The following is a 22208-nucleotide window of genomic DNA, read 5'->3' on the forward strand; positions in this document are numbered from 1 at the left end:
CTGTTACCAGGGCTGCAACCAGGCTGTAAGCAGGCTTTGACCAATCTACTTACTAGGACATTGAGAGGGCTGTTGCCAGGCTGTTACCAGACGCAGACTTAGCTTGAAGATAGCCTGAGAAAAACCGACGGAAGGAGAGGTAATCAAAACAGAACCAACATGTTGTGGTCCAGGATGACGACAAACAAGTTGCTCCACTAGGACGCGTCAGCGGCCAGGATCGACTCCCTGGGAGTGCCGCGGCCGGCGTTCCACCGCTGCGGACCCCGGACACAGTGAGACCGGAGACAGGGCAGTGTTTTGGGGCGGCAGGAGCACCGGGGGTCTGGTAAATGGCTCCTGGTGGTTAACCTGGGTTTCTATCAGGTTGCTTTCCATTCATTGGAAAAAGATTAAAAAAGGCTCGAATTGATAAAATGTCCTGGAAAAAGCGAGGATATAGATCACGGAAAACGAAAGAAGGCATTTATTTCGTGTTGTTCTCGATTTGATGGCAAAACTGGGGATTCTGGGATATCGTTGGCATTGACTGCTTGTACCTTCAGGGCGATTATACGCTTCATTTTTTGGCTGGTTTACAGATGACAGGCATGGTGCTGATTCAAAAAGAGATTAGCCAGTGACCAGTACATCCAGTGGAACATGAACCTCCCGGAGCAAGGAAAGGTGATGGAAAATGTTCAGGAGAATCACGATGTCACACAATGTAACCTTTTGACAATGAGCCACGAGCTGATCTAAGTGGTTGGGAGAGGTGAGAGTGGAGGAGAATTAAAGGCTCTCGAAGGCCATTCGGATCCCATCTCGATGTGAAATGTGAAAACGTGAGGGAGGCTGGGGGGAATGCATAATCAGGACAACAGCCCTTTCAGATGTTGAGAAGCAAGTGCATTTGATTAGTATCAGGGCGTCGTGTACAAATATGCTCTCTGGGGTTTGCAACCGTTTCTTTTTTTTCTGCATTTTTATGGTAATAGAGCAATTACATAAAAACATTTTGATGTGCGAAGGTTTTTTTGTGAAGTCAGTGTCAGCTACCGTGAAGGTCTCTTTCTGGGCTGACCATGTGTATGCTAATTGGTTGAAAAAGAGCCAAAAAACAGTCCAAATCTCTTGGTAGACATTTCAGCAATAGTTCAGTTTATGAATGCAATTAAAAATATAACCGCAAGTGGTGATTAACGGGGTCCGAGCAAAATGAAAAGTAAAGAACACACTAATGGAAGATATATAAATATGACATATAATTATGAAGGAAAGATGTTGATGTTCCGCTTAATGCCATACTGTGCCTCGGCTTTCAGGTGACTGCAGAGCAATGGCCGAATGTCATGTTCATAATTGTCCAATCGTTATTCGAACTCTCAAACTAAGGATCACCAGTACAAGCCATTATCCCATTGAGCCACTGACAAACCTGAATTTTAGCCCCATTCACATAGTGAAAATGTCTATTGATAAGCACACAACAGCCAGAAAACTCCAAGCAAACATTTCTCAAATGAATTAAGGGCTTTCTTAAAAGAAAATACCTGAAAAATCATTGGAATTCTGGGGAAATTAAACATTTGTTGTCAAGAACACTAACGGAAGAAATATTAATTTGACAGAGTTCATTATGAAGGAAAAATGGTTAACGAAGAAGTTCCCCTTAATGCCATACTGTGTCTTGGCAAAAAATGGTGAAAATGTCCATTGATAAGCACACAACATCAAGAAAACTCCAAGCACACATTTCACAATAGAATTAAGGACTTTCTTAAAAGAGTATAGATCTGAAAATGTGCAATGTTAATGGTATCCACCTAATGATAGCCGTATGGTAGTTATCCAATAACAAAATTGTCATATAGGCAAAATGGGTTGAGACTGTGGCGTTTGGCTTTTCTATGAAATTGTGGGAAAAGTAAACATTTTTAGAGAAGGGAAAAAAGATGCATCTGATTTCAGAGATTAATATGATGAAAGAATTTTGAGTCCAGGTCAATCTGGTAAGGAGAAATAAGTCTAGTTCATATTTTTTTAAATAGCGCCACCTTTTGGTGCAGTACCACAATTTGGGTTTATGGGTAGTGGGGGGTATTTGCATCCTCCTAATAATAGTCGTATGTTTTTTTTATACAATAACAAAGTGGTCATATAAGAAAAATGGGCTTACTGCTCCAACTTTATTGGCCAATATTTCTCAAATGGAACTAAGTAAAACAAATTCTTTTTAATGATTTTTGTGAGGCTTGGTCTAAAGATTTTATGTGGTGATTTTGGTGAATTTTTGATTATTTTTGTAGCCTGTGAATCTTTTTATCATGTTTGGCTTTAATATGAAATTGTGGGAAAAGTAAACAACAAAAGTAAACTAAGACCCCGGTTTTATAGATGCATCTGATTCTAGAGATTAATATTATGAAAGAATTTTGAGCCCAGGTCAATCTGGTGCAGAGAAATGAGCCTAATTCATGATTTTTTACAATAGCGCCACCTTTGGGTGCAGTACCACAAATTTGGGTTTATGGGTAGTGGGGGTTATTGGTAACCATACCTGAACATGTCAAGAGTTTTTGACTTACCGTATAGGCTGCACTATGACTTTTACAGAATTTTAGGGGGAAAAAAAACGTTACAGAAACAATAGGGGTCCGAGCACCCCTAACTAGTGCCCCAGCAACACGTATATTTATATTAGTATATATTAGTACATTTAAGTTTAACTCATGCAAAGCACCCTGCCTCATACGTAAGGCCATTCCATCCACACTGGCATAACTAGTGCTTTCCTCCCTGGTCCTACTTCCCACGTATCTAGACCATGTACTTTGATTGGCTCTTGTTTTCAAAAGCCAAACCCCTGCAGGATGGACGCTGTTTTGAAGTCCGTCTTGCATACAAAGCTGTGACGGAATCAGGGAAGGCTGACAGCTGTCATCACAGAGCTGTGTTTGATGTCAATTAAACAGCACACATTGGGGTACGGCGCAGGCTCACCTGTCACTGTCTGTGCTGCCTGCTACGCTACGCACAACACGGGGAATAGCAAGTCCCCATAAAGTCACAAGCAAGCAGATTTAGGGGGAATATGATGTAAACCCCAAAGTAATGGCAACCTCAAAGCAAAGGAAATGCAGCCGAAACCAAGACTGGGAGTACGACGTGAAGTGACATTTAAGTCTGAAAGGTTTTTGAAGACTACATCTCAGCATCGGTAATGTGTCCCACGTTGTCCAAGAGAAACCTGCTCTTTGTCCCAGGTCTGGTTTGTCCGGATCATGTCTCCTTAATCCCCACAGCGTGTAAATCATGGTCTGGATCCATGGCGGCATGCAGCCCCTAGAACACAAAAAGCCCATAACTTCATATTGAAAAGTAGTCTGCTTGTCAGCAGACTCAAGTCATCCTCCATCCGATGGAGCAACAGCCCAACGTTGACCGCTGCAGTCGTTACAAGATCCATGTTTGAAGTTGGGTCAAATGTCATTACGCACCGATTTTAAAACCTGAGGCCTTCCTTCCTGGAGAATTTAAGGCGCGGTAATGTGGCTTTTAAGTGTGCTGTGATGTTGTTTTTACGGACTAAAAGATGTAAGATTGATGAACAAGGAATGAACTGTGTCTGGTCCATGTCTTAAGTGCTCAAGGGATTGAACAGTAATTCAACGTGAGATATTCTTGAGTTTTACTATTGCTCCATAAATCCTAGAAGCCGGCGTGTTGTGGGATCCAACTCCTTGTCAGGTCAGTTCCGTAGCCCCTGCTGGGAGATGTGATGTGTGTGTGTGTGTGTGTGTGTGTGTGTGTGTGTGTGTGTGTGTGTGTGTGTGTGTGTGTGTGTGTGTGTGTGTGTGTGTGTGTGTGTGTGTGTGTGTGTGTGTGTGTGTGTGTGTGTGTGTGTGTGTCTTATATCCTGTAATTCATGGCTGTCATTTCCTGTTCCTCTTTCAGGGTGATCCTGTGAAGAAAGAAGACGTTTTTGTTGCCGTGAAAACTTGTGAAAAGTTCCACTCCGACCGAGGTGTGTGTGTGTCTGTTTGTGTGTGTTTGTGTGTGTGTGTGTGTTAAAATTGCCCACTTCCCTCCTTATTGGTATTATCCATAGCCACTTTGAAACAGTGGTGGATTAACAAACCCTTAATTAACAATAATGGATTTAAACATTAAAATACAACAAAATAATTCCAACGCTCATGGGCCGAGTCTTTGCAAATGTTGCTGACAAACAAATTTTTTTTGCTTGTAATTAGAACACTTTTCCACCTGCCGACCGACAACGTTTCAAAATGATGCAAAAAACTTCAATGGCAGCAGCTATTATAAACAACATCTACTGACACTGATTACATTGGTAGATTGCGCAAAACTCTTTCACCTCCCACCATTCCACGGCACGCCATGTGTTGAATCGCTGCATTTTACCCAAAGTTGAACACTACTTAGCATGATTGGCGAAACCTCGGTTAGGCACCGAAATTCACCTCACAGCAACATCACAGCCACTCTGCTGAAATTGAACCATTTCCGTAATAGTCTCCCTCCCAAATCCCGTTCGGGAGAGGGTCAGAACGTGCCAGCGTGTTACGAGGCGGGATGTCCCGTGTGGCGCGTTGAGGTGTGTGCGGCCTCACAACACGAGCACGAAGCTCTAAAGTTGGGGCTTTAGCTCCACATAAAAGCAAAATCACCCTCCCAGTGCTAGTCATCTGCTACTGAGATTCTGCCTTCCACCAACGGCTGGATTCAAAGCCGAACGGTGACGGTTCGAGCGGTGGACCGGTATCCATTGACGGTGATTAATGCACTCTTCCACAGTGGAGCGGTGCCCACAGACGACCGGTCATACATCGTTAACGAGGGAAGTAGGAGATAAAGAATATGAGAGTTTGTTAACGAGGAAACCTTGACGATCACTGATCCTGATTCACTTGAGTTGCTTTAAAAGTTGGGGCTTTAGCTCCACATAAAAGCAATTTAAGAAATTTATGAACACATTAACTGCATCAAGCTGTGAGATATGAATGTGATTAGTCCTGTTTGGGTTCATCCTAGGACTGTCAAATGTGGATATGTGTGTGTTTCCCTGTGTGTACATTGTGTGTGTCTGTGTGTGTGTGTGTGTGTGTGTGTGTGTGTGTCTAGACCTGGAAGCTCAAAGCAGTTGCTCTATGCGTTTCAACCATGTTTTTTCACAGGAGGCTCTAGAGGCCCATTATGGTCTGTTTGAAGGGCCTGTCCCTCCATGTTTTTTTTATTTTATATATCTGTGTACTTAATCTCACTACTTGGTGTCAGAAGTTGAATTAATATGCAGGTCATAACCACTGGGATATTTGATATTCCTCTTGCCCACTGTCTTTGATGCAACACACACACACACAAGCACGCACGCACACCCCACGCGCACACACACACACACACACACACACACACCGAGACACACACACACACACACTGAGACACACACACACACACACACACACACAAACACACACGTGAAGTCATTCATTTTCCTGACTTCTCTGCTTCCCAGTGCCCGTCGTCAAGGCGACGTGGGAGAAGGATGCAGCGTTTCTTGAGTACTACAGTGATGTCACCGATCCCTCCATACCCACAATGCACCTGGGCGTGCCCAACACTGAGAGAGGTGAGGGCTTCCATCAGCATAAAGAGTTATGAGTTGTCTCTCACATGCACTGACTGACATTATCACCGCAAGCCAATAGAAAAGACGTGTTTATATAAAAAAAAATAATAATACATTTTATTTAAAACGCCTTTCAGGACACCCAAGGTCGCTTCACGATAAAACAAATAGGAGAAAAAATATCAAAAAAAAATGGAGAAGAATTATCTAAACTATATAGTCCATAAAGCCATATCATACTGCATAGGCTAGACTGAGGAGATAGGTTTTTAGTTCCTTTTTAAACTGGGCAGTGGATTCACACTGAACGATTCACATTCACATATATACGTCAATATGGTGGATGTAAAGGAGTTTGCTAATAATATTTACTTTTAAACCTCAATTGCTGAACTCTTGTGTTCCGGCGACTGTAACGTTAATGGCCGCTGATGGTAGGCTTGATTTCGGACAGCCTAACACACTTATTGGTTTGTATGCTTTTGACAACGAGGCCCCGACAGCTGCTAATGTTCTCAATCCCGCTATGATTAAAACTAATTGCAAATTTGGTGATCATGAACAAGCCTCTCATTAGCTCTTGTTTGTATCCCGGCTGCACCACCGTTACGTTCCCTGTGACCTTTCCAGTAACTGTTTCCCCGTTCGCCTGCCATAGAAACCGTTTCTAAGCTGTCGTGCGTGAGGCTGTTCCCGGGGGATTCGGGCTCTGAGCATGTGATCCCTAGATCTCACAGTCCTGGCTGTGGACTCAGGGAGTGTGAAGTGTCTCTCTGTCACGCGGTGCTCTCTCACCCTGCCTCTCCTTTCAATGCCGTGTTCAGGTCTCTGGGTGACCACTGACTGTGTCTCCATAAAGACGCTGGTTCAGTCCCTGTTCCTCTCTGTGCTCTGCGTCCCCACACCTGGGTGTGGTTAAGTAGAGAGGGCTGTGGTTTCACCGTGTGACAGACAGAGGTTCGAGTGTCGTCAAATGGAGACACGCATCACTGACCACCATAATCTCCACAGTTCAATAATCGTAGCTCTGGGAGGAGCAACCAATCAAGAATGGCCCTCGTTCACACAATAATACAAAACAATGCTCAATTATCTGCCAAATTGGCTCGAAAATAGGTGTAATTTAACAGATATTGCACCGTTGAATATTGTCACAGCAAAGTCAAGTGTGTGGGTGTGTTTGTGTATGTGAATGAGTGTATTTGTATGTGTATGCAGTGGCAGTTCTACGTCCAGTTACGCCCCGGGCAAGACTTCCTCCAAGCGGGGGGGGGGGGGGGGGGGGGGGCGTTTTTATTTTTTACTGCTCGTGGCGCCCCCCATGTGATTTGGCGGCCCCCACCAATATGGCCCCCCCGGGCGGCTGCCTGGTTCGCCCGTGCCTACTGTGTGTATGTGTGTGTTTTTGAGAGAATATGTGGGTGTGAATGTGTGTATTTGCATGTGTGTCTGTGGCCGTGTGTGAGAGAATATGTGTGAATATGTGTGAGTGAGTGAGGGTCTGTCTTTGTGTGTGTGGGTGTGTGTGTGTGTGTATGTATTTGTATTAGGGCTGCTCGATTATGGGAAAAATCATAATCACGATCATGATTTCAGTGTGGCTCTGGCCTGTGCTCACACTAATCTCAACTGGGCCTGAGTACGGTTGCCTCTTGCACACACGTCATCCAATTCAGGTTGCGTATCCGTGCGTGTGCGCGTGTCATTAGCGTTTTTACCGTGGCCTGAGCACACCTCTCCGAAGTGCACTTTGAACTGTACCCGAGTACGGATTGCGCGCTCACACTAGCCAAACGATCTAGACTTCAGGGGGCAAACGTACTCGGGCACGGTACAGATGGCCTAGTGTGAGTGCGCCCTGACTGTCAGGGAGGATCTGCCTCCCCTCCCCTCTTCCCCCGACGCCCGACAGGGTCTGGGCCTCCACCCCTGATGGCCTTCGTACAGAGGCCTCCATGTCCTCACTCTTTCCATGGCCCCGTGTCCCGTTTCATCGCTGAGATTGTTGGGACAGGGCCCTTACCCAACTGGGCTCCGACACGGTGTCAGTGCAGTGAGGTCACCGATTGATATCTAAAGTCTGAGGGCAGACGCGGTCGAATCTGGCGCTCCATTTTGTTTTGCTACAAATTGGAAGAGATCATACAGTGGCTGGGGCGTGGGGCTACAGGGAATGTGTCTTGGATGGAAACGACCTGGCAGAACATGTATTATGGCTGAGGATCCACTGGGAGGGGATGGAAATACGACGGCAATCGTTGATAGCGCCGCCACGCCACAATTAATTAAGCAAATCCATGCTCATCAATGACCTTATTAAAGACCAGGGCTGGTTGGAAACAGTGGAAGGAAAAACATTGTAATGGCAAACATAACAGACTACACAAAGGGACACTATATTTGAAATTGTGCTATATTTACTGAGCAACAATTAAAATATATTTATTTTCAATGATTTATTTTTCTGTTATTGTAAATGTGTATTTTTCAAGAATAAATCCCTCACACAACCTGCAGTACCCTCGTGTATTACCAGTGGTGCGCATACCACATATGGCAAAACACTGGGCTGTAGCATTGGTGAACTTCTTGACCCGAGGACAGTATAATTTTAAAAATGCGCTCCACACATCTTTCGCCATGGCCAGCAACCAATCTGAGGGCTGGCTTGTGTTTTAGAATCCCGTATGCTTCATAATTCTCCATTTATTGAACCATTAGCAGTCCAACCCACTGGCCACAACGCTACTTTCATGTATTATTTTGAGGCCGGATCAGCATCAGATGAGCACCTGAGTGTCAGATAAGTGAGCACCAGCAGACGTTTTTACGAGGATTCAGCAATCGATTATCTTGCTGTGTCTCCGTGGTACTTTGAGCTGCTTTCTTGTACCGCGAGAATGTTATTACAGAAGGAGTGGATCTTGTTTTGGGTGGCCTAGAACAGTGGTTCTCAAACTTTTTCGGTCATCCCCCACTTTGGACTAGGGGGAATTTTCAAGCCCCACTTGCCCTCATCGCCCCAACACAATGCTAATGAAATACGCCAAGCTTAACATTTCAAATTTATTGAAGTTACATCAAGTAACATCAACATCGTTGTATCTAAATTCTAACTCAATAACATAAAATAACAGCAAGTTCAAAAATAGAGAAAATAACAGTGCCACTTTGCAATCTGTTAAAAAAAAGAAAAGAAGAGAAATGCATTTGGCAAGACAGGTGAGCAAGTGAACATATGAGTTTTACCCCTGCATTAGTGGCTGCAATGAGCCTGTTTTGCATTGCACATCTTTTCATAGCGGGGTTGCAGGCTTGATAGTGCCACCCTCAAGTCATGCTCAATGTTCAGCTGAGATCTGTACTTGGTTTTCAGTGAAGCAACAGCTGAGAAGCCCATCTCACAAAGATATGATGTGGCAAAGGGAAGAAGAATGCACACAGCTCTCTGCCCAATGAGTGGATACTCCCTCTCCACTCCAAGCCAGGATTCACAAAGAGTCTGAGCTGTAAACCTCAGCCTCAGGGTGGAGTCAGATGTCATTTCAATGAACTGGTCCTCCTCAGCAGACCTAAAATCAGCAGGTGCTGCAGATAGAATATGAATAAATAGGCTTACTTTATTTGTCATTGCATAATGAACACAAAGTAAATCTGTGTGACAACAATCCATTCCAGTTAGTAAGTACCATATAACATAAATAAAATGCATATATACTATATGAGTATAATATTCAATAAAATGTCAAAATACCAACCTGCTGCATTGAATGGATCCATAACCCAGTCATACTGAGCAATGTTGATCGGGAAGTATTTTTGAAACAGTCCTCTCAGGGAAGAGATGTGCTGCTTAATACATTGGATCACTGTGGTGGCTCCAGAATCAGTGGTTTCAGCAACTTCTCTCAGGTTCTCAAAGACATCTATATTTTGTTGATCGAGGCGCCTTCCCCATACCTCGAGCTTTCGGGAGAAGGCAGTGATTTTGTCTGCCAGGTGAGGTAGGTGCTTGTCTTTGCCTTGGAGCTGAAGATTTAATTCATTCAGCTTGCCAAACACATCGCTGAGGTAGGCCAACTTCAACAAAATTGTTCATCACTGAACTTGCTCGCAGCCTCATACATGCGCTCCTCCTCTACAAGATCCGAATCTCGTCCCTGAGCTCGAAGACGCGCGACAGCACTTTTCCCTGGGAGAGCCACCTTGCTTCACTGTGAAACAGCACAGATGTGTGATCAGCTCTCATTTCCTCACAAAGTGCGGAGAACAGTCGCGCTTTCAGTGGTCGGGTTTTGATTGAATTTACTACAATCACAACTTCTGTCAAAACCTCATTCAGTTCAGGGCTGAGCTGCCTTGACTCGAGCCAGGGGCGTCACTAGGTTTTAAGGACAGGGGGGCCTTAGCCCCCAGGAGATGCACAGAATGTGAGCGAACGTTTAATTTCACAAACAGCTAACAAAAACTGAGAAATTACAACCTAGGTTGCAGGGAAAACGTGGACTGGATTTCAGTGATGTGGGCATGCTCTATATGAACAAGTGGAATGGACTCGATAACGACGCACTGACCGCTTCCATAAGGGAAACTAAGATTTATGATTACATTTAAGTTAATAATAACTGGTTATATGATTATTTATCTAAGCTCAAATTCTCGCCACATTATATTGAATTTGTCGGCACTTTTTTGTAAAAAAAATAAAAATAAAAAATTATTTATAAATGAACATAAAATTATTTAGGGGGGCTTAAGAATATTTTAGGGGGGCTGAAGCCCCCCTAAAATAGGCCTAATGACGCCACTGACTCGAGCGCTTCCCTGTGAATGACACAGTCCAGTGTGCATCTGGCGCAACCCTCATTATTAGTGCCTGCAGCCCGTTTCTTGACCCTGCCATGGTCTGTGCGCCATCAAAGCAAAAGCCCACACAGTTTTCCCATTTAAGGCCGTGTTCTTTGAGGTATCTGTCCATGATCTCAAACAGCTCATCATTTATGGCTCTATTTTGTATGTATTTGCAAAACAGCAAATCCTCGCACAGTGACTCGCAATTCACAAAGCGGACGTATGAGATGAACAAGCAGTCCTTATTGCTGTCAGTAGCTTCGTCCACTTGTAATGCGAAACGACTTTCTTGTAATTTTTCTATGAGTTGTTCCTCAAGATCACTTGAAATGTCACATATACGTCTCGCAATTGTGTCGTTTGACAGTGGGACGGCTTTTAATTTTGCTGCGCTTGTCTCGTCAAGCATAACTGCCACCATGTCTAGTGCAGCGGGGAGAATGAGCTGCTCAGCAATCGTGTGTGGTTTTTTGCATTGTGCAATTCTTTATGCAACTCTATATGCCGCCATTTGATCTTTACGGTTTACTGCTGCGGCTTTTACCATGCGATTCTCCTGTCTCTCCTCTGCCCCCACCACCGCTGCCGTGAATCCAAGAGCAAGATACTCTTCATCATATTTTCTTTTCGGTTGGCTTTTTGGTTGATTAGCCCCGTCAGGTTTCTCTGGAGGTGCTGGATCGACAACTTTTGAGGTCCGTGTCACAAATGTATCCACCTTGTGTTATTGTCCACACCAGCCTGCTAACCATCCCGGCGAAAGTTTGGTCCCGCCCTGCGTGCCTCATCAACCCTAGCGTGTTCGGTTGCTAAGCGACGTCAATGTGTTTGGCGGACTATTATAAGCCATCATAAGCCCAGACCAACAACGGTTGTGCTCGACAGACATACGAACGTACGCTTACCACTTTTGTAAATGCCATATATACAGTACATTCAGATTGCATGATAGGAACAGATCTATTCCGATTAGGATTCGAATGGGATCAGAAGTGTCGATGTAAACACGGCTAGTGAAACTTCCTCCCATTTGTCGCGTCCCACCTTTCACGTCTCTATTCCCCACTGTCACGACCCTAACGAGGGGAGCCTAACGAGCTCATTGACGACACCTGAGCTGGGCTTATTTAAGTAGACCTGTGAGCCCAGTGTCGGGGTGGTTCTCGTTTGGGAGGCACCACTTATTGTTTGGTCCTTTGGTCTTTTGGTTTAGTTGTATCCTAGGTATGTTTACACCTTACAACACTACACCCATACACTTTTACGTACAAACACACATCACTGACTAGATTGAATACACACGCCATGTTATGTTATATTCACTTGGTTATAATAAACCTTTTTGTTAAACTCAGTCAATTGTGTGCGTCTCTCATCTTTGCCACAACCGCCACGGTCGGCTTGTGACACCACCAGTGGGGCGCGGCCCACACTTTGAGAACCGCTGGCCTAGACCGAAGTAGTCCTTTACAGAAGAACTTGTTTCATACTGAAAGCGGTTTTGATTTGGCCATTGAACGTTGTGTATGTTAAAGAAGCTAGGGTAGGTGACTTTGAGAAACCCGCCAGAGTTAGCTACATTTTTAAAGTATCCAACCGACAAAGCCCCCCCCACCCCTCTCCCTTCAGCCACTCCCCCAAAACAGGCGACTAGCTCGCTAGCTTTAGCGATGCCTAGCCTTGTGGAAGACTCCGGTCTTACGCAATGAGTGTACAGGAAGATGGTGAGCAGGTAACCGGGTAGGAAGGGAGACAGACAGGTAAGCCAGATGGGCCAAATACAGGCTGTGACAGCCGCAGATTAAAGAAATGTATTTATTTTTGTAAGAGCATTTGATTGTTTGATTTGCTGTCAAGATGCCGACAGAATCCCAACAAATCTTAAATAGATTTCCTCCCCTAGCTTTAAGACCATGTGTAAGACCACGGTAAATCAACCAACATAAATCCAGTCTGCCATTTTTTTCTTACCAATAACAATCATCTGCAGACATTCTGTGAGTAATAAAAGTAACTCAATTTTGAAGCAGAAATAGAAGTTCAGGACTTGTTATTTTTTTCAGCCATCATTCTCTCTCTCTCTCCCTGTCTCTCTCTCTCCCCTCTGTCTCTCTCTCTCTCCCCCTCTCTCTCTCCCCCTCTCTCTCTCCCCCTCCCCCCCCTCTCTCTCTCCCCCTCTCTCCCCCCTCTCTCTCTTGTTTCTCCCTCACTCTTTTATTTTCTGGAGCTGTCCTCTTGCCCCTCCTCTGCTAGTTCTGTTTGTTCTCTAGTGTTTCGATCTGTAGTCTGACAGACCATCTCTCTGTCTCTTCTCCTTTCTCACCTCAAAACAGTTCAATTAACCAAAGCCGGACCCCCCCGCACCAAGCATGCTGTGTGTGTGTTTGTACGTGTTTGACTGTGTGTGCGTGTGTGTGTGTGAGCGTGAGCATGTTTGAGTTTGTGTGTGCACGCTTGTGTGTGTGTGTGTGTGTGGATATACACTATGTGTGGATATACACTGTATGTGTGTGTGTGTCAACTTTAAAAGCCACAAGCCGGTGGTGCAGTGAGCCTCCATTGAACCAGGAAGCGCTGCACTAACCAATCACTGCTCCCCACAGTTCTGGCGTTCCTCACGGAGCGAAATCCAGATCCCTAACAGAAGCGTCTGCCCTGACCAACACCGTGACAACGCCCTGTGAGCTAGCAGAGGCCCGCGGGCTCGTTGCATCAGTTCACTGTGCCACGACTTGATCTACTCTTCTATCTATAGTTCAAACCGACGGTTGGGTGTTGCCCGGCTGATGTCTTTACTTTTATTGACTACTTCCGTCTGCCCCTGATTGAGCCTTGGGCCGGAAGGAGAGTTCTCCGGTGAAATAAAGTTTGAGTTAAAAATAAAATGGCTCATCAAATTCGAATTTGGCTTGAGGTCTGCTGGTCCCTTCCTGCGGGATGCTCTTCAGACCCCTTAGTGTCTGACACCTCCCTGGAAAAGTCCTTAACACCGTTGGATTGCGACAAACAAGTGGGATACTCTTGGCAGCTAATGACTTTAAAGGAGGGTCCCTGGGCCTCTGGTGTGTGCGCAAGCAGAGCCTGCTGTTACTGCCGGAGGCGCGCCTCTGTGTGTGAATGCATCACACACAGTCCCTGTTCTCTGGCGCCCAATCACAAATCCACTCTCAATATGTAGTACCCTTGGGAGTCAGACAATGCCCCTCAGATCCTGGCTCCCTGTGCCTTTCCAGTTAGTTGCTTTCACACACGCATGCGCACAGAAGTCATTACTTTGGCACTTTGTGCTTCACACCTCTCTTCCTTCCTGTTGGATCCAGGGCATTGTGGAAAGACCTTTGCCATTTTGAAGAGGTTCCTTAGTTCCGCTGTTCCGGAAGCTGATTGGCTTCTCATTGTCGACGACGACACCCTAATCAGGTACCCGAGCCCGCTTCGGTGACTCCAGAACCACTCTTCAAGATTACACATGAGTAGAACCATTATTGATTGCTTCTTCTTTTTTATTTCATGGGGATCAAAAGATTGAAATGTTAAAGTTGCAGTATGAAGGAATTAGTGCCAGTAGGTTCTGCCAAAATGAAGTTGGAAATTTAATTAACACAATTGTTTTTTTCATGGGGATATACACTATACAAATTAAATATACTTCTGAATATTATATTCCATTTCTGACTAGGCAGTTCCGATAGATATCACTAAACTCTACACACTGCATCTTTAACACCTTTAAAACATTTTACAATATAAATTAAACTGAAAACGAATGGCTAAAAACTGTGATCTTTATTAGTGGTGCCTGGATGTTAATTCTTAACTCCCCAAGGTCTGTTTCGGTAAACGTTTGAAAAACGATTTAATTAGAGGGGCTGTAACGCTGTCATCTTCCAAAGATGTTGTTAAACTAAATCTTCAGGCTGACTACTGAGAGCTGTTTAGTGTGGGGATTGAGTTAATAAAGTGTTCTTGAAGATGCTTCTTTCTGTGTGGCTGCGTTGGGTTTTTACACCTGCCCAACAGGATTCACCCGATAATCTTGGAAGTTGGAAATGGCATCTTCAGACTGGGCAGGGAAGCTTCAAGCTGAAGAAATCACTGAGCCGATAATGATTCTGAAAGTGACAGTGCTCTCTGCTATTGATTTCTGCTATTGATGTTTCTTCCTAAGCAGAATTGAGTGACTTTGGGGACACTTTTTAGAGAGTCAGTCTTGCCTTTTTCTTTGTCATTCACTTCTCTTGTCTTTTCCTGCTTCTCTCGCCTGCCTGTAGTTTGCCACGGCTACGCAGTCTGCTGCGTTGCTATGACGCCACAGAGGCTGTGAGCCTGGGCGAGCGCTATGGTTACAGCCTGGGACAGAAAGGATACAGCTACACCACCGGGGGAGCCGGGTGAGGAAAGGGGGGAGGATGTGTGTGTGTGTGTGAATATGTATGTGTGTAACATTAAGGTGTGTGGTGGATTTCATGTACAATATCGCTTTTTATAACACTCATAACAGTTACACAACGATGGTACTCAAAAAGTATCCTTAAGCATTACAGACCCCCAGATGACTCTTATGGGGGAGAGACAGAGAGAGGGAGAGAACCCCCCCCCCCCTAGATGAGTCTTATGGGGGAGAGAGAGAGGGAGGGACCCCCCCCCCCCCCCAGGTGAGTCTTATGGGGGAGAGACAGAGAGAGGGAGAGAGGGAGGGTCCCTTGGAACGGGACGCCCGTCTAAACAGAACTCTGCCCTCTGTGGAATTCTATGGAGAAATATTGTGTTTTTCTTTTGTATTTGAACACATTCAGGTTTTTTCATAATTTGTGTGTGTGTGTGCAGCATGGTGTTCAGCAGAACAGCGGTGGCCAGGATCCTCTCCAGCGGCTGTAGCTGTTACCATGACGACGCTCCGGATGACATGGTGCTGGGGATGTGTCTCACCACGCTGAACGTCCCCATCACACACAGCCCCCTGTTCCACCAGGTACACACACACACACACACACACACACACACACACACACACACAGACACACACAGACACACACAGGCCCCTGTTCCACCAGGTACACACACACACACACACTCACACACACACACACACACACACACAGACACACACAGGCCCCTGTTCCACCAGGTACACACACACACACACACACACACACACACACACACACACACACACACACACACACACAGACACACACAGGCCCCTGTTCCACCAGGTACACACACACACACTCACACACACACACTCACACACAGACACACACAGGCCCCTGTTCCACCAGGTACACACACACACACACACACACACACACACACACACACACACACACACACACACACACACACACACACACACACACACACACAGACACACACAGGCCCCTGTTCCACCAGGTACACACACACACACACACACACACACACACACACACACACACACACTGACACAGACACAGACACACACAGACACACACAGGCCCCTGTTCCACCAGGTACACACACACACACACACACACACACATACACACACAGACACACACAGACACACACAGGCCCCTGTTTCACCAGGCACACGCACGCACGCACACACAGACACACACAGACACACACAGGCCCCTGTTTCACCAGGTACACACACATGCACGCACGCAAACACTCACACACAGCCCCCTGTTCTACCATGTACACACACACGCATGCACACGCACACAAACACGCACAGCCCACTATTTCATCAGGTACATATGCACGCACCCACACACGCACAGCCCACACCAGCACACACACAGAAATACACTTATTGAAATGATATGATCATCTCCCTCATAGCTGAGGTCCCGTGACCAAACAGGACCAGGAAACAGAGTGTATCTCCGCCACATCTCCTCGCATCACAAAATGAAACTGTGTTCTGTGTTTGGTTTTGTGATGCAAGGAGGTGAGGCGGAGATAAGCTTTGTTTTCCGGTTACACCTCGTTTCCTGTTTCCTGTTTGTCCTCCGTGCCGTTCTCTGTTCTGTCTCACCGTGTCAGCCTGAATGCCGAGCCACTGTCAGCACACGCGTACACACACACACACTCATGGTAATCCACACGTGCACACACACACAAGAAGACACATGCACACAGAAACGTGTGCATGATCACACACAAAAACACACTTGTAGGCACGCACACATGGGAGTGCTGGGAGACACGCAAAAAGAACACACATGTACGCAGACACACAACAAGATATGTGCACGCACATACACAAGAACTCTCATGCACTCTCTCTCTGTCTCTGTCTCTGTCTGTCTGTCTGTCTGTCTGTCTGTCTGTCTGTCTGTCTGTCTGTCTGTCTGTCTGTCTGTCACACACGCACAAAGACAAGCACACCAAAAAGCACCCCCCCACGATACACACTAATGTAAGTGTTGTTGCCCTAGGCCCACCCAGAGGACTACCCCCCGGCCTGGCTCTCCAACCAGCGGCCAATCTCCTTCCACAAGCACTGCACCAGGGACCCTGTGGCCGTGTTCACACACTGGCTGCAGGACCGCCACGACCGCCACGACCGCGCTGAGCTCTAGTGCCGTTTGTGTGTGTGTGTGTTTGTGTGTGTGTGTGTGTGTGTGCCTGGGGTGTGCGTATGGTGAAGAGTGAGTGAGTTTTGGAGTTTTTGTTGATGTTAAACCAATTCACAGGTATGTGTGTGTGTGTGTGTGTGTGTGTGTGTGTGTGTGTGTGTGTGTGTGTGTGTGGGTGCGCCTGTCTGAGTGTGTGTATGGTGAAAGAGTGAGTGAGTTTTGGAGTTTGTGTTGTTGTTAAACCAATTCATGTGTGTGTGTGTGTGTGTGTGTGTGTGTGTGTGAAGGAGTGAGTTTGGGGGTTTTCTTGTTGCTAAACCCCCGCATTGTTCCGTATGTTCCAGCCTGGATCTGAGCAGAGTACGCTATTTATTTGATTAGATATTCATTTAGAAAACATGGCACGCACAGTCTTACCATGAGAAGGTCTTAACGACTTACCAAAACCAAAGAGAACAGAACCGCTGCTGGGATACGGAGATGCAAATGAGGGGAGCGAGCAAATTTGGAGGAATTCAAAACGTGGATAGGAGACACAACACGCCTTGTGGCTGCGATACGGCGTATTAGGTGTGTCCTGAGTGGATAAATTGGAGCTTTGTTCGAGGGAAGTCAGAGATTATGCAAACAAAAAATACAAAATGGGTATTTTGGCCAAGCATGACTATGATTTACAATATAAGAGCATTAAAGTTGGGCCAGAAGGAGCAGACGATGTAAAAGCATGTCAATATTTTAATGATTGGGCTCTTTTACAAGGTTCCATACTGTCTCGTATCGGCTGCTATTTTTCAGTGGTTTTATCGCGTGGGTTTATTCTTATTTTAATATGTATTTAGTATTCTGAAAAGTGCTTCCCAAAATGACTGTATAATTATTGTTATCATAGGACAATATAACCACCAGCTGCGGACGACAGCTCCAGGGAGAAACTGAGGCACGCAGACAGGTTCAAGCGAGGGTCAGAGCGAGCTAGGTTTAGAAAGCATCCAACCGACAAAATGCCTCGGTCCAGAACCATTCCCGCCAAAACACAAGGCTAACTCTTAAGCGTTAGCAATAGGTCTGCCTAGCCTTGTGGAAGAGTTCGGTCATACGCAATGAGTGGACGACGGGCAGAGTGCGCTCAGGTAGCCTGGTAGGCAGGTAGACAGACAGGTAGGCCGGCAAATCATTTAATTCTTGCCGAATTAAATTATTTGAGGGCTTATTACATGGATGTTTTTTTCGTCCAAGCTGGATTTGTTGATTGCTTTTGCTGTTGTTGAGAACATTTCAAATAATATGCTGTAATAATGCTTCTAAAAGAAATGGTGTACCCCAGCTTTAATCAGAGCTCCGGTCTGTTCAACCAGGCGACGAATCGACCAAAGACCAAACCACAGCGGATACAGCAGACATGCTGTGGTAGAGAGCGCACAGTGACGTTCCTTGGCACCACTTTCATGCACTTTTTTTGCCAAAGACGTTTGGTTTTGTCCCAGTGACTTGTTTTGATGTGAAGTCTACGTTCAATACAACTTCTACGTCACATCCTAAGTCCTGAGTTCGTGTAGCCTCGGGTCCTTTTTGTTCTCGTGTAATAATTTGTACTTTATGTCGAATGTCTGTGTAAATGCTTTGCAAAGTTGAAAATGTATTTGAACGGACTTAATAAAATGAAAACCTTTGCTAATAATGAAGTGTTTTAACGTTCCGTGAACGTCATCGCCGCTCTGTTCCGGAAGCTCATCTAATCATCGTAATGTTTTGTCCCTCTGGAAAACAGAATTCCTTTTGGCAGATTGATGTTGAGTGCTGTCTTGGCATCTCCCTTCCACTTCACCCTTCCACCGCAGCATAACAGTGTCTCTGTTTCTTTATCTTGTCTTTGAATCTGTGTGGTAACCCCAACATTTTCACCAGCCCTATTAGCTCCGGCGGATCGCATCCGTTTTCAGTCCATCATCCATCATCCTCCATCTTCTCACCGCGACCTCCCCGTTCCGAGGGGAGACTGAAGGAGCCCATCTACGGCGGTAAGAATATATGAATTGATACTCCCACTACGAAAAAAATTGCTCTTAAGAAATATTTCGTTCCATTCACACCGGGAGGACAAAATCCTCCAAAAGTGTTGAGGAGGCTTCGCATGTCACCATGACATCAGTTACCGTGGCAACGGGAGAAAGCGCCACTCGGCGTCTTCCGGCTCGGTGTAACGATGCCTCGTCCCTGAGGATATGATTGGGAAACATGCTCTGAACTTTGGGAATGTCGAGCAGGGCGCGGGTTGGGAATGTTGTGCAAAAGTCAGTTTCCTTAGAGTGGGACGGCTCCAGATTTCAAGTTAATAATATTATTAATAATGTTGCATGACAGGTGCGCAATACAGAGTGGTGGATGGTCTTTATCTTGGGTGGGCTAGGCCTAGGCGTACAACTAAACCCTTCAAAGTGATTTGCAACATGCTCATGTTATCTTCGTTTTTCTTCAAATATCACACATATTTGTCCCTTATCCAGAATACAGCAGTCACAAATACTCCTCCTCCCTATTGCTCTGTATCTTTGGCTCAAAATGCTATTTTCTCCGCCACATAAATCTTGTGTGTATTTTTGTAGAGGGAAAGAGGGGCTTTTTTACAGAATACACGTCACTACATCAGAGCCTGGATCTAAATCTGTTAGCTTAGTGTGCACGGCGCTATGCAATTTCCACCCTGGGTCTCATAAAAAGAGCCAATCCAATTCATTATCAGATTATTACTATCATCTGTGTATGTGTTGAATAAAAGTGCAATACGACCAAATGATCGATTGAAACATCTGTTCTTCGGGATTTAGCAAGTAGTGTCCCCAATCCTAGCTGTCTGCTGTCGAGTCGACGTTCCCTGCCTTGTGCATCAACACAACAGAATTCCTGCTGAGAGACGACCCTGAAAGGTGACTGCAGGATCTGGGAGACACAGGAAGCACTGACCAGATTGGGGGTCCCCTAGGCAACCACATTTGGCTGTCAAACGTGAAAGGTCCCGGGTGAGATATCTGAAATCTGCTCTAGTTTACTCATCAAACTATGGAGAAAGCTTGGTTCTAATGGAGGACAGGTGACCTTTTGTTGTAGTCATTATCATGCAGATCGCATGCTCTTCTCCAAGACAATTTCCTTTCTTTTGGCCGTCTTTTTTTATAGTTACCAGGAAAGCAGAACCAGTCGTTTCGTCATGGCAAATTGTTGATGTTGTGGGAGAATTCTACGATACCCTTTGAAGAATTATAATGAATGTCTTATAGCCTTATATGCTACGTGAATGACATTAGCTTGGAAAAACACTGAGAGTCCTCCGAAGAGACTCCTGCTTCTTAGAAAGGTCATCCGATGGTCTGTGCCGCCAGTATTTGGTAAGATTCAGGCCTGGATACCAAGGGGACACAGGGCAGTACCCCCTCGAGAGATTCAGATAAAGGTCTTCAAACAAACGGTTTGTTCAGGGACAGATCCAGTCGTCTTCAGGGCTTTGATAGCAAGATATGCGAAAGGCGCATGACAGTGTTTGCTACAAGGAGAAGGTTCAGATGAGGATATAGATAAGTTAGATGACGATGCATGGCACAAAGCCTAGAATAACACAGAAAACGGAGGCAGGTTGGTGGTAAGGCCTTGTTTGATAACGTCTCTGGCATGGAGCTCATGGGAGGAATCACAGAAGCAAGAATATATAAAAGCTGTTACTGGAAAAACAGGTGTTCTGCAGACAAGCACAGCATTTTTATTACCTTGTTAAAGTTCCAAATTAAGTCTTCAACTTTATTCGGTGGTTTTCTGACGTCTTTCCTTGTTAGAGTTTAAGTGTTACTGTCCAAAACAATGTATGATAATAGTATAGTTACACAAGCCAAAATCTATAGTCATAGAAATAAAGAACAGGGTTGGCTATCCCTAAGGGCTGGAGCCCATTCGGCCGGGTAGCTCGCTGGTGGAGTAGGAAGTCGTACGCCAATATCGTTGACCCACTTGTTCAAATGCTCCCGTGCCAAGTAACCACACGGGCAAGCTCCATTACAGCTCCCCCTGGGAGGAAGGTGCAGCCTCCGACACAGTTTAATTTGCATGGAGCCACTATGTCAGGAACAGGATGCCTCTGGCTGTTTCAGGAAAGGCTGGGCTGGGCCTTCGCTTGGTCTTCAGGTAGGTACACTTCAGCGGGGAAGCCTCAAGGAAGCCTTGTCTGCAGGATTAAGGAAGATGTTCCCATGTCGCTACTGAGACTTCTCCGGCAGATGGAAAGGGTCGGCTTAGCTCAGGAGGTAGAGCGAGTTGATTTGAAACCGTAAGGTTGCTAGTTTGATCCCCTGGTCGAGGCATCCCCGAGGTGCCATTTGAAAGCAGGCAGGTCTCTTCTGAGCTGTACTTTAAAACAAATTCTGTCACTCTAGTTAACTTGCAATAAGAATCACCAGAATGCAGGAAAGGGAGTTTGACAGTTTTCCGTCTATCCGCCTAGTGGACTGACATCCCCGCTGTTATAAAGAACACCTTCGACGACACCTGCCTGTTTTCTAATGAACGTGGTGAACAGAGCATCCGCTATCAAAGATCTGCTGTCAATCCCTATAACAGGAAACATTCTGTCCTTCTGAGGATGTGCTATTTAATTTCATCCAGTTCATAGCGAAGGCCTTTATAAAAATTGGAAAACATTGCAGGAACCGGTAGCCGTAAGCTGAAATGTCAAAGCTGGCTTTGGTCTCTGTTTCCCCTTCTCACAGTCATCCACTGTCACGTCTGGAGAGTAAACACTTAGTCCTTGTGACACAGAGCATAGCCTTCATGGAACCGTCCTTGGAGCAGCTGTTCTGCTCCACTGATTATCAACATTCACTCCATTACATCACACATAACGAGGACAATTATGCATCCTTTTCAAAATAAAAGCCCCTCACCTTTTTCAAGATGGGATAGGGTGGCATACCAGAAATAACACCTGTCCCCATTATAAGAATAAAAACAGAATATTATTGGTTTAGTAAAGGACTCTGTGAAAGTCTGAAGGTGAACAGTTCAAAGCTTACAGACGAAGACTGTTTTGCTGTACGGTTCAGAGAGCTGGCGATTTGTCAAAACAGACATGAGGAGAATGGAAGTGTTCCATACGAATATGGCATATGCATCCG

The 22208-nt window shown here is 45.5% G+C and overlaps 1 protein-coding gene across 1 annotated transcript in view; it reads left to right on the forward strand.

Annotated features, from left to right (window-relative positions):
• The window catches only part of b3glctb (beta 3-glucosyltransferase b), a gene marked incomplete at its 5' end in the record, with an annotated part of 31339 nt that extends 12747 nt beyond the window's left edge, over window positions 1-18592 (forward strand). Inside the window, 6 exons of the mRNA XM_079738994.1 lie at window positions 3937-4006; window positions 5519-5632; window positions 13804-13903; window positions 14755-14874; window positions 15311-15455; window positions 16912-18592. Of these exons, the coding sequence (XP_079595120.1) occupies window positions 3937-4006; window positions 5519-5632; window positions 13804-13903; window positions 14755-14874; window positions 15311-15455; window positions 16912-17055 (693 nt within the window). The 3' untranslated portion in view covers window positions 17056-18592. The remainder of the gene's footprint in view (window positions 1-3936; window positions 4007-5518; window positions 5633-13803; window positions 13904-14754; window positions 14875-15310; window positions 15456-16911) is intronic.
• Window positions 18593-22208: the final 3616 nt, after the last annotated feature.

This window comes from Pollachius pollachius, assembly GCF_949987615.1.
Source record: "Pollachius pollachius genome assembly, chromosome: 6".
Taxonomy (NCBI): domain Eukaryota; kingdom Metazoa; phylum Chordata; class Actinopteri; order Gadiformes; family Gadidae; genus Pollachius; species Pollachius pollachius.